The sequence below is a fragment of the Pollicipes pollicipes genome, unplaced genomic scaffold (genome assembly GCF_011947565.3).
Source record: "Pollicipes pollicipes isolate AB1234 unplaced genomic scaffold, Ppol_2.1 Scaffold_7231;HRSCAF=8579_pilon_pilon_pilon, whole genome shotgun sequence".
Classification (NCBI taxonomy): domain Eukaryota; kingdom Metazoa; phylum Arthropoda; class Thecostraca; order Pollicipedomorpha; family Pollicipedidae; genus Pollicipes; species Pollicipes pollicipes.
Genome location: NW_023597034.1, coordinates 37,141,848 through 37,154,654, shown reverse-complemented (window position 1 = coordinate 37,154,654; position 12,807 = coordinate 37,141,848). Strand labels below are relative to the sequence as shown.

Here is a 12,807-nt window from a genome sequence, read left to right as displayed (position 1 = left end):
GCATATAAGTTTTTGGTGCCAGACGATCCGTTATTAAATTTTCTACAACTAGTAAAAATCAGGCTACTAATCTACAACTAATCAAAGTTCGGAAACCATTTCGGAAAAAAACTCTGGGGGTCAGTTTGACCCCCACCTGAGCGTGTGTTAAAACTGCATGACAGAGCCTTCAGCGCACGACGAGAGGGGCGCCTGACGGAGGGTCGATGTCATGTAGCTTCAGATATTGCTGGACGGGTAATAGATGCTTTGGAAATAAATGTTGCTTTGGAAATAGAGGGTGTAAGTTGGCGCGAGTACTGCAGGTTGCCACGGAAACCCCCGGCAGAAGTCACACGGAGGGATTCAAACTACAGCGCACCATTCGCAATAGACATGTCCGAAACCCCTTATGCTGTTTTGCTGATCAGTTTCGGACGACCAGCATCATCGGTTTATTCGTGTCGTGTCGATCGCCACGTGTTCGTGCTGTTCTGTTGGATATTCTCGTCGATGTGGAGGTCGGCGCATGTAAAGGATTCTCCCGAACGTGGCGGCTAGTAAATTGGCCAACTTTCTGAGAGCTGATATTCGACCGGTATGTTTTGGTTCTCCGGTAACACGTCGGGGCCGAAAATACACATCGAATACAGCATGTTGCGTTGTATAGAACTTGACATATTGGTGAATGGTTCCAAAATATTCAGGCGATAACACAGAACAAGGCATCCCAATTGAATCAACAAAATATACATGATGCAGCAAAGCAGCTGTTAAGTTTAAACAGCGCGATCAGCTCAACTCTGTTAAACAGCGCATCGCAGTCTGCACTTCCTTTGTCTCCTTGGTGACACAATTATTAGAAACCATTAAAATGTATTTGATATTTAACTTTTACTTTGAATGTGCTGCTTGTGTATACTTAACCTTCCAGAAAATTTGGGGGTAACCTCACGGTTGGGGAATTTAACTTGGTAAACGGGAAGGAGATAGCGGCCTACCCAAAAGAATGCAAATCGATACCCGCGGGGGCACTACTACTGAATAGCAAACTATACCCCTGCGACCTGAGGTCTTAAGTTTATCGCGTGCGTGCTCAGTGCACATGGACATGGCCGGTGACGTGAAAGGAAGATTACAAGTGATTAATAACCCTCGCCCTCATCCGCCGTTTTTCTTAACACGCACCCGGGTGGGGGTCAAATTGACCCTCCCAAAGGTTTTTCCAGAATGGTTTCGGCGCGGCGTAAGATATGGCGATAAATATAAGATATATATATATATATATATATATATATATATATATATATATATATATATATATATATTGGCGCAGCTACGCCGCGCCAAACTTTGCATAGCTGTAGACAATTGAATAGCAGATCGCTTTTTATTAAAAATTTAGATGTACCTTGCAAGGTCGCTGACCTATGGCAGGTCAAAGTCAGGCCATGGTTTCAGCGAAGGCAATTTCTAGGGAATCCTTCAATCTGACCCAGCAACAGAGCGTTAGGCAAAACCACATATCTCTGAGATGCTTTCTTAGGCAACATAGCAGTGGAATGAGCAAATTAAATTGACCTAAGGTTAGGTATGAAGGTCACGCCAAAATCAAAACCAACCTGTTTTGTTGCTCTAGTGCTTGCTGTATGGAATAGTTTCTGGTGCTCATTTCGCATGTATTGAAAGGAGGAACCACATTATAAATCCTTCATGGACTTTTTGGAGATCAGAATATGTCATTGACCCAAAATGACCCAGGTCAACATTTTGTTTTAGGAACGTACTGCCTAGCGTAATCTTTTTCGCTTAGTCAAACGCCAAACTCAGGGCAATCTTCTATGATTTTGGTCACCTTGACGTTCAAAAGGTCAAACAAGGTCACTGAACTCGAATGAGCATGTGACCTTTTGCTTAGAAACGGTTATCTAGGTTCTGGAGGCACTTTAAAGACCGACCTGAAACTTGACCCTGTTTGATCTTTTTGACCCGAAGGTCATGACCTAGGAACCTGAATCTTTGACGTAAATGAGTTCATGTACAGATCAACACACCCTGTGAGTTTGATGTCTCAAACTCTTATATTTTGGATCTCAGGGGAGGGGGGGGGCAAATTGACCCCCCACCCGAGCGAAGGGTATCTAGCCGGTCACCCGGGCAAGTGTTAAAGCGGACCATTAGGAGGGTCGATGCGACAACCCCCTCCCTCTGCCTTTCCCAAACAAAGAAGGATAGAGTCTAGCAGAAAACACGCGTGGATTGGCACCAATGACATCTCGCGATTGAAAGTAGCATTTGTGTTGTTAGATCGAGATTTAAGCCCCTTATGCCAAGTCAGAGGTCAAATTTCTTTGAGCATGACACTTTTTCAGCTTCACATGCTCATTAGGGTTGTCATAAGTAAGACAACCAAGTGAGACAAATAAATTATTTAGCACGGGAGCCCAAAAGTAAACGACATAGCGAAATTTATTCTCAATAATTCAACTTCGAGACGTGCGAGCCAATCAAAATGTCGCCCTAAACCGACGCCCGGCGTTGCAGTTACCACATGCCGGGCACCCTTGGTCGCTACAGGTAGCGCTAAACCGTGGGCGGCAAGCGATGCATAGTCGTCGTACGAAAATGTTCCGGGATAAGGTCTAATATGCGGGTCAGAAATTGCTCGATTGGTTACCATATGAGAAAAACTTTCTCTAAGACAACTCACGTGCTGCAAACGAAACCATGTATAGCATATGATTCAGAATGTATTGTCTGATGTACAACTTAATACATATGGCAAAGTCCGCGACATGCACCACGAGCGTGGGGGGAGGGGGGAGGGTAAACCCATGCACATCTTGCTCCTGGCCGAGCCTGCGTATTCGATGCACAGGCCCAAACAGCAGCTGCACACAGACCGGAAACCGAAACGCGTGTTGGTGGAGATCGCACGGCGGCAGACGTAGCGTCGTAGATGCGCTCTACATATTGCCGAAGCTCCAGCTCCAGCCCCAGACGTTCTCGGCAGTAGGGCGCCGGTCTCACTCTGCTATGCGGCGCGTGTCCGGGCACTGCTGCACTGGCCGCTGCCAGCCTGGCTGATACGCGGTGCTGCTGTCCCCACTCATGTAGGCTGCACGTGTCCAACTTTCCTGCCGCAGTGCTGCTAAACCAGAAGGCAGAGACGCAGTACGTGCTGCCTGTGTGAGCACTGAGTGCTGGTCAAGCTGCTCGCTCTCCGGTCTGCTCTCTTTCGAACGACTGTCCTGTACCCGGACGAAATGCGACGGAACGGTAGACGGTATGGACAACGGTAGACGGACGGCGGAATGGTGCGGTGGCGGCGGCGGTGGCGGTTGCCTTGCCGTAGCCTGCTGTTACGACTCCCCGTGGCAGATGCAGTTAAAGGGGATGCGATAGAATTGCAACAATCATGAAATTGCTGAAGAAAGAACATAACGCATCTCGTAACCATTGCGTGCATTTCTAATTTGCTTGTTAACCAATTGAAATATAGAAAAAGGTAGATTTGAGTAATTGTGTGATAGGTGGAAGTCGGAACTGGAGTCTGATATTTCTGATGATGTGATTAATTAACAACTACAAGGTCACCTTCACATCAGATCTGTTTTTGAGTTGACGCTGGGGAAAATCTGGCGTTGCCTGAGCTTAGCCGTGTTGAGGCCATACCGCGTCTCCTCTCCCATCTCCACCGAACACGCCTCGATGGCGGAGCACACGGCCCTCTCCACCGCCTGGATGTGAGCCGAATAGGGCGGGATGGCCGGCGGAGCCCGCACTTTGTCTCGCGGCTCGCCATCGCTGAAGCCTCGCAGTGGAGGCCGTGTAACTGGTCCGCGCCAGATCAGCTGGGAGTACCTCACGGCCTCGAAGTTTATCACGGGGATGACGAAGACTCTGGGCTGAAGATTACCCCTCTTTGCCGCTCACGCGCGACGCGATGATCCGGGCCGCATGTTCGAGGACCACACAGCTTCGTCCCCCACTATGCCCAGCAGCAGCTGTTCCGGACGGACCCAGTATCCGTTGCGCTGGAGGACTGGCTGCACCGTTGCCTGTGTGTGTGCTGCGGCAGCTCGCCGAGCAGCGCGACGCTCCGGAACGAGCTGTGTGAGCCCAACTCGCAGCGGCTGCTCAGCCGGATGGCGGACCATACCGGTACGTAGTGGCCAGTCTGGACGGGGTTCTTGTACACACACTGGACGAAGTCCCTGAAAGCGCTACTGGAGGTCTCCGTAGAGATGTGAGTTAGGAGCTGAGGAGCGGCCAGTGTCAACCATCGACAAACAAAAGCGAATAGATTAGAAAAATTTGTTACGAACTGAGCATGACACCCCAAATTGCGACTTATTGCAATGAACAACACAAAAATTGTTACGCCTCTTCAGCGCATGTTATTATGCCGATATTTATAGGCATTACATGTGACGGAATTTATATAAGCTAATAATATACTTATATTAGTACTAATACTAATAGTTAATATACTAGCAAGCATGAACCAACGAGCAAATGATACGACGTTCTATGACACAACGCATGGTCCTGAGTAATAATGTTCAACAGTGAGCAAGTGAAATACCAAGTGATACGTGAAAAAGCTTATATATTCATTGCTATAAATTTGAAGATAATGCGTTTTCATATATACCAGAATTGTTTCAATGATCCCATGCAACGCCGGGCTGTCGCGGTTCGGACGGAGCCATCTTGAACGCTGAAGGCCACCAGGTTCAGCAGCTGCTAGTCGGTGCTCAGCTGCTGGATCAGGGCGACCGGCAAGTTTGACACGTACCCTGGAATAGGCTCGAACGCCAATACGTCCCTCTCGCAAACCTCTCCATCGCAGGTCCTGCCACTGGGTCCAGAAAAAGATGTCGGTCCCGTGGTCGTGCCGCCCAGGCTCAGCAGCAGATGGCGTAGGCTCAGCTCGTTGCCTTGTAGCTGGCAGATGAACTATTGTACGGGTGACTCGTTGGCCAGCTCAAACAGCCGGAACACGCCGCCTGTCGGTCCGGTGCTGACAGCCGTGCCATTGCAGCCGAGCACATTGAGCACATCGCACTGCAGGCTCACGGAGCTCACTCGTTGAGCAAGTGCAGGGCGCGGCCGAACTTGGACGTGAAGTGAGTCACGTAGCGGCCGCCTGGATCAGCGATGACAACCACGTGTTTTTCGACGGCATTTGCGTGGCTGTGTGTGGCTCATGTGGGCTCTGTCTTCGCGGCCGTCGAAGTAGAGGACGGTTAAACCTGATTCGTAGATTGATTCAGCATTTTGATGAGCCGTCTTTTCTCTCGCTCTTTGCCCTGCCCGCCATGTCATATTAGGATCCACAATATTTGATTTCAAGCAGCCATTCCGTCTCTGCTGTCTTGTTGGAGGGCGTTGATGATAGCAGCAGCCATCGTAACTGTTCGAGCCATCGTAGCTGTAAACCGTCAGAGCGGTAGTAATCAGATCGTTAACATCATAATCTACAGTGGCAGTAGTCTCACCCGGAACGAACGATCGGCGCCGTCGCCACCTTCTACCATGTACAGAGCCGTGCCAGAATCCGTGCTCTCAGCTGACTCGCCAGCGATAAGATCACCCGGTCGCGGAGTGGGTGTCGCGCACGTCACTGTATTCGGCGACGAAAGAGAAAATGTGGCAGTAGTTGCCCTTCGTTCTCTTCAGTTAACAACCCGAGCCCCGTGCGGTGCGACACAAGTGTAATCACCCGCACCTCAGGACTCGGGCTGTCAACCGGCTGAATGCGGCCGAGTGGCCGGGCCAGCACTGTTGCGTTGGTCGTGCTGGTCCGGTTTGAAACTTCGCTGCCGGCGTCGAGGTGATGCCGCCCCGGACTGACAGACAGGGAAGCGCGTCCAGAGAGGGACGGATCACGAAGAGTAAATAACACTGCGCTGTCAGGTTGCACAAATAGTATATTAGCGATATGTTTGGTTTTTGGTTTTTGGATTACAACCCTTTCGACAGACATGATCATTTCAGGGCTATGGGATGAAGGAAAATGGTTAACGATGGGACAGACGTGCATACGCCTGAGGGGCCAACCGCCGAGCTTTAAACCGCGCATGCGCGGGGACCCGGCCGGTGTACCCATTCCCACGAGGCTCTCGGCCCACTCGTGGCTAACGCATGCAGCCTGTCCCGGACAAGCGCGGTGTCGTGAGGATGCAAGATGAAGCAAGATAGAGGATAAGAGGGACGGATTTAACGATATGGCTCGGTTCGACTGCCACACTCTATCACTACCTAACATTAACAGAGCAGCGAAGCTATGGGGACGCACACAGTTCTCACCCGACGCACAACGCCACACACACAACAACAGCACTCGTTGACACCACCTATTGGTGACCCATGCGACCAGGTTTTGACCCCGTGCCGCTACACGGGCTCGAGTTCAGCACTACCAGCCGGCGCTGGCTCGGCAGGCGGCGCGAGCTCAGCAGCCGACAGAGGAGGAGGCTCAGGTTCAGCAGCAAACACCTCCTCACTGGCGACCGGGCCACGACGCCCCTGGAACCGTCTGGTCATCCTCCGCGCCCCACGAGCCTCCCTAGTCACAGCCGTAGCCCGGTCATATGACCCCAAGGTAAGCTTCCGGTGCCTGCGCGAAGGCTTTTTCGTAGCCGGCAGGTGGTGGTGAAAGCCCGGTGGCCTATCACAAAGTGCTGTCGTGCGTGACCGTGTGGCCTTCTGAATGATTATTTAAATAACTGTTCAAAAGAAACGTTTCAGTACGCGCGAAACTAAGCTAACAAATTTTTATCGCCCACACAACAGACTTATTAAGTGCAAATCAACATCACAATGATGCGTAAACAATCTCAACTTCGAGCCTGCCCCGGCCTGGTGGAGCATTCTCATAATTGCACAGCTTCGGTCGCACCAAAAAGTAATGTTCTCCAATAAAAAGTCAGCTTAATAGCTGTTTGACAATATTTTGCTGGCGTTCTTCGTGATATCTATCTCGTACTCAATCCATCAAGTACCAGTGGTGTGGAAAGTGGCAGGATTAAGGCTTGTTGGAACACGGCCCCGATGCGTAAAATATATGACACTATTATCAAATACAATTTTCCCGGCCTATCGAAGAAAAACTGCTCTTGCGTCACAAAAATCAGTATTGGTGTGTGTGGCTAAGCTGAAAGTTTATTATGAATCCCTGTGCCAAGGAAAAACTTTGTCTCATTTGACTCCAAGATATTCACCCATCGATGACACACCCTGATGCTCATATTATCATATTATTTCATGTCATGTCTAATCTTGCCTGCTGTTCTAACCCCAGGATGCCGATAGTGTAGTGGCTTATAGATTTTCTGATACAGCGTACCCGTCCAACATTTGTGTTGATCATTATCAGGAGGTCAATTTCTACCAGCGCAGGAATTTTGGACACAATCTAAGGAATCCACCTTCTCACTGTGATCCTTCCTTTATCATGATTACCTCTTTAATGTGAGTCTGAATGTGAGTCTGATGCCAACTTGACGACAGTATTTCTAGCCTGCAAGAAAATTGGCTTGGAAGTGGGCTGTAGTGTATGACTCAAGCACGCACTTTAAACAAGCAGCCACCATTCAATATACAGATGGAAACAATGCTGGTAAGAAAACAGTGGACGATTTCAGTTTTCGTGCGCTCCAAACGCCCGCCCGTTTCGTGCGCCCAGTTCCCACCAAGTTTTTCGGCCCGAAAAACTTGGTGAGAACCGAGCTCCATAGCTTCCATATCTTATTGAACACTTTAGCATTGAAACACGAAAGCGAAATGCAATTCGGCCAACCTTGCTCTGCCCTTTACGAACGCCGGTTTCTGTCCGCGTGGGTGGCCCTGTCCGCTACGTGTCATTTGAGGATATTTTCACCAATCCTTATTGGTAACAATGCAGTTCGGCGACTTGAAAACTACCGCTGCTCTCGAGAAACTTAATGGCTACCTTGCCGACAAAAGCTACATCGTAGGGTGGGTATACGTTTCGCTGTCCTCTGCGCCGTTTTTGACTACCGGTCATGGCAGCTGCTCGCTTTTACGTCCTTTTTACTCACTGTTTATCAACCGCCCGCTTTTGGGTAAATGTTTGCTTCTAGCGGAAACAAATAATCTCTTATTCACCACATGCTTTCGGTTGAGAATGGAACTATTGCAGATGCTGGTGCAGTAATATGCTGGTTAAACTGTTACAGACATTAGAGGGTAAAAGTTGATCCAGGCCAATAATATAGGCAGTTATTGCCATTGTGTGTGAATCTCCAGTCTTACATGTTGCTAGATGTTTATATGTTGGCAGTGTACTGAGAGATGTGCCTTTGTGCATTTTGGTTCAGCCCAAGTTTTGCTAGATTCTTACATGTTTTCTCCAAGGGATATGCTGGGTGATGTTTCCCCCCAAAATCCTTCTTAATATCAGTAACCCTTGAAATATTGGTGCTATTTATGCTGAAGTTAATGCTAACCATGCACCAATTTTTAAGCATGTAGGTTTAGTGTGTGTCCTCTAAAATCAGTGCAGTGATTCCTCTACTGTGCCAGTCATGCTCAGTGCAATATGTATTTCTTTGCAGCTTATGTCCAACTGGTTACTATTTGTTTGGTATCAAATAATTTCCCCCATGATCTCAATAGCTAAAGTCACTATGATATAAATTGAAATGATGTATAGTGGTTAGTCTGTTATGGAAGCACTTTATTACTCTTATTGCATATAGCTTAATGTATTAATTAATATTAACAGATTTTTTATTTTTAGATGTCATATTTAAATAATGTGTGTCAACTAAGTAACTTCCTCCTTAACCTTTAGTCTGCTTCCAGATTGGGGGCTATGTTGCCTGCAGCAGCATACAGCATCCATGGTCATGAAGCACTGTGCTGATGCCCATTTATGTTGTGGTTTAAGCTGTGTATGTACTGTTGTGCCACTGGATCCCCTTAAGTATAGGTTACTGCCTATAGGCTATTAATTTGGATTGTGCTGGATGAGGCTCAGCTGGGTTGGATTCTATTAGTCTCCCACTTCAAAAGGTTTGGGCCAGGTTGGGCAGGCCATTACATTAAGTTCATTTTTATTTCTCAGGATTTTGATGTTGGAGCTACATGGGAGCTGTGCCATTTTATGTGAAAATGGTGAAAAGATGTCAGTGTATGTTCAAAATGGCTTAGTCACTGAAACTGGCAGGCAGATGACTGGACAATTATACTTTTCTTAGGCTTGATGGCTGCATGTCCAGTGGATTGATGGGATTTGAATGACATGCTGATGTTATTGCATCCTCATCATTGCCCTGGGTGACCTTGGAATAGCTAAATAGAAAAGTCTGAATGTCTGCAGGCATATAGCTCAGTAACTAGAGGGGTTTAGGTCTTTAGAAGGACAGGACTGTAAACTGCACTCAGTGATCTTCAAGATGACTATTTCAGTTCAAAACCCCATACAAATGTGGAGTACTCCCTTTTTGCATTGATGTGCTTTGCATGATCCTTCTTGCCCTAAATCTCTTTTCCTCAGCTTGGCTGCTGCCACTGACTGTGGGCTATCTCAGGGATGATTAAAAGTGAGCTTAAACCCAGAGGCAAAACACAACTGAAACTCACTCTTGTCAGCTGAGTTAATCAGGCATTTACTAAAGCTGTCACATGTTCTGAGCTACTGATCTATTGGGAGTCACACAGTAACCTGAGCCACATGACAAGCTGATGGTGATCATTCAGGCTGCAGGATGTCTCAGCCTGTGCTGACTGTATTCAGGTGCACACATCCACACCTGCTGTTGGTTGCTCCCCCAGGTACAGCCCATCGCAGGAGGACACCGCCGCGTTCGAGGCCATGAAGGGCGCGCCGCCGGCCGGCCTGCCGCATCTGCTGCGCTGGTACACCCAGATCAGCTCTTACGGCAGTGAGCGCTCCAAGTTCCCGGGCAGCGCTTCCGGTGCCGCGCCGGCCGCTGCGGCCGACGACGACGACGACGACGTGGACCTGTTCGGCTCGGATGATGAGGATGAGGCGGAGAAGGAGCGCATCAAGGCGGAGCGCGTGTCAGCCTACAACGCCAAGAAGGCCAAGAAGACGGCCATCATCGCCAAGTCCTCTGTGCTGCTAGATGTGAAGCCATGGGATGACGAAACCGACATGAAAGCCATGGAGGCGGAGGTCCGCAAGATCAGCATGGACGGCCTTGTCTGGGGAGCCGGTATGTGACCTGTAGAGAGATCCTCGCGGTCGTCTGCGCCGGGTGTGCGTATGTGTTTAGTGAAGTAGTGCACCCTCCCCGAGACGCCCTTTTTTCGACAAGCACTGGGTTAGGAACACTAGCAGAAATGGAACCGCATTTCGATTTACAGATGCGAGCTCACCCAACACAGGCCTGGTTATATATTAAGACATGCAGGGTACACATTTGAATGAGTATTATATGCTAAATCTCCAGCGAGGAGGGCATTACACCGGTTCCGTGGAAGCTTTCTCCTTTAGCCGTGCACGTTTTTTTGCGTTGGAGCAACTGAACTATTCGTGTGTAACATTCCTTGAAGATGCTCATATGGTAGACAGTGTCAAATTTCCTGTGTTACAGGCAAACTGGTTCCACTGGCCTTCGGCATCAAGAAGCTCACCATCATGTGCACCGTTGAGGACGACAAGGTGTCAATCGAGGAGCTCACCGAGAAGATCGAGGAGAACGAAGAGTTCGTCCAGTCCGTCGATATCGCTGCCTTCAACAAGATCTAACCAGTGACGGCTCGTCCCGATGGCCGCTTTCCAAAAGTCATCCGCTGTTTATTGTTTTGAAATATAAACGCATTTTACAGCGTGTGTTGTGTTTGACCCGTGCGCCGTTGCAATTTATATTTAGTCGTCTTCGAAAAGGATGGTGTTGCGACATTGGTGTGTAGAGCTGCAGGGCATGGCCGAATCGACTAGCGGAGGGGGATGACTCCTCACGAAGATGATGGCAATTTAGGTTTCGGGGCCTTGCCGGCGACCGCGGGAAACTAGGGTAGAACGTTTATCCTCACCACTTGCGTAGCAGCTCGCTTTCTCGTCGGCAGCCGGCTGACTAGATGCGGATACTGGGAAATTGAATCATCTGAAAGCGTCGTTGCATAACCGAATAGCAACTAATTTTCGCAAGCGAACTCTTCCGGTCAGGGGTTTGCGTTCGTTTTGGTCAGGGGTTTGCGCATCAGGGGTTTGCGCGTTTGGGTTTGTTCATTTTCGCGCTGCCATTCCTAGGACGAAAGTAAGCTACAACTTCGTGGCTCATTGATGTTAATTAACGGATGAGCGAACGCCCTTGGACGTGTGGTGGCATTCGCATTCAGTTCGGAGCGTCGTTCCGCCACCAAGCGAGGGGAGCACTGCCTCGCACGCAGCCAGACCTTATCCATGGTCACCTGATAATCAGCGATGGTTTGTCGCTTTAGAGTGACACTTGTCATTCGGGGGTCTCACGACGATCGACCCCAAAAGCTTGAACCTACATGGAGTCTGGGAATGGGTGCAACATAAAACGTAGCCCATCGCCATTCAGTTTGACCATCAACCAAAAGTCGCCGAATTCTCCACTGCCGCCTTTTTCACCGCATGATACCGGACAGTGGAGGGTTTTCTTTCGTGGTGATCTGACAGTGCGGACTTCCAAAGTGTGGAAGCGACCTCCGGCATGCCACGCGTTTTTCGGCCTTAATACGCGCTTAAGGGGGGGGGGGGGGGGTTCAAATTGACACCGCGGAAGGTTTTTCAAGGATGATTTCCGAACGGTCCGGTGTAGCCACGCCAAACTTTGCACGGCTGTAGAGTTGAAAGCGGATCGCTTGATGTACGTAATCAGATGTGGCGTGTAAGGTCGCTGACCTCTCGCCGCCAAGTCAGGCCATTGCTGTCAGCAAAGGAAATTTCTAGGTAGTCGTTCAACGTGATGCAAGAACGGGGTGTTAGACGAAGCCATACTTATCTAAGATCTTGGGGAATGCAGAAATTGGATTTAGAATGATAATCAATTTCATTGACAGGGTCAAATATGCAGGTCGGACTGAGGTCAAAACTAATCTGCTTTTTACTCAAGAACTTGGTTTTACGAGGTAGTTTATGGAGCTAATTTCGACTTCGTGGTGATTTGGTTTTTAAGGGCGCGTCGGCATCAGGGCCATTTTGCACCCACTCGATGACGGTTATCTACCTCTGCGACGACGCGATAAGTATGTCGTCAACCTAACAACAGGTAGTATCACTGGCGCACCTACACTGAGGGGTGAGTGAAAACAAGGTCAAAGTCAATGTGTGCTAAAAATGCGAGTATGTCTCCAAGTTCACCGCATGGGTCTCGACCGAGTAACCGATGAAGGGGCGCTGGAGGGAAAAATCGCCGCCTTTCCGTCTCGAGGCGCCGGCATGAGACGAGGACATGCTCTACGGACAACCGGTCCCCACATCTATCACACCGTGGCACATCCCTGCGCGTCAAATAAAACGAGTGTGTTACATATGTATGACCCAACCGAAGCCTACAAAGGGTGACTTCCTGGGAGCGGCTTCGGCGATGGGAGGATTCCCAATCACCCAGTTGGGGCTTGGTTTCCCTGGAAGCGTTAAGATGTTGGTCGAACATGTATTGCCGCGTATTGCGGACGTATTTGGAAATGACTGACCTCAGATCTCGAGCGGGTACATAAATTGGTATTGGGTTTCTTTCACACGCCGCAGCGAAAGCTGCGGCGTCGGCTTTTTCATTTCCCATTATTCCTATGTTGCTGGGGATCCACATAAATGTGATACGGCAGGAAGTGTTGTTCAGCCATTCCAGTTCCTCC

At 49.1% G+C, this 12,807-nt stretch overlaps 1 protein-coding gene across 1 annotated transcript; it reads left to right on the top strand.

Annotated features, from left to right (window-relative positions):
* Positions 1–7,789: 7,789 nt before the first annotated feature.
* On the top strand, positions 7,790–10,810 carry LOC119110322 (elongation factor 1-beta). The gene is made up of 3 exons (XM_037234098.1): positions 7,790–7,965; positions 9,787–10,190; positions 10,572–10,810. The coding sequence occupies exons 1-3, from the start codon at positions 7,886–7,888 to the stop codon at positions 10,724–10,726; spliced, it is 639 nt and encodes a 212-aa protein (XP_037089993.1). The 5' UTR covers positions 7,790–7,885; the 3' UTR covers positions 10,727–10,810.
* Positions 10,811–12,807: the final 1,997 nt, after the last annotated feature.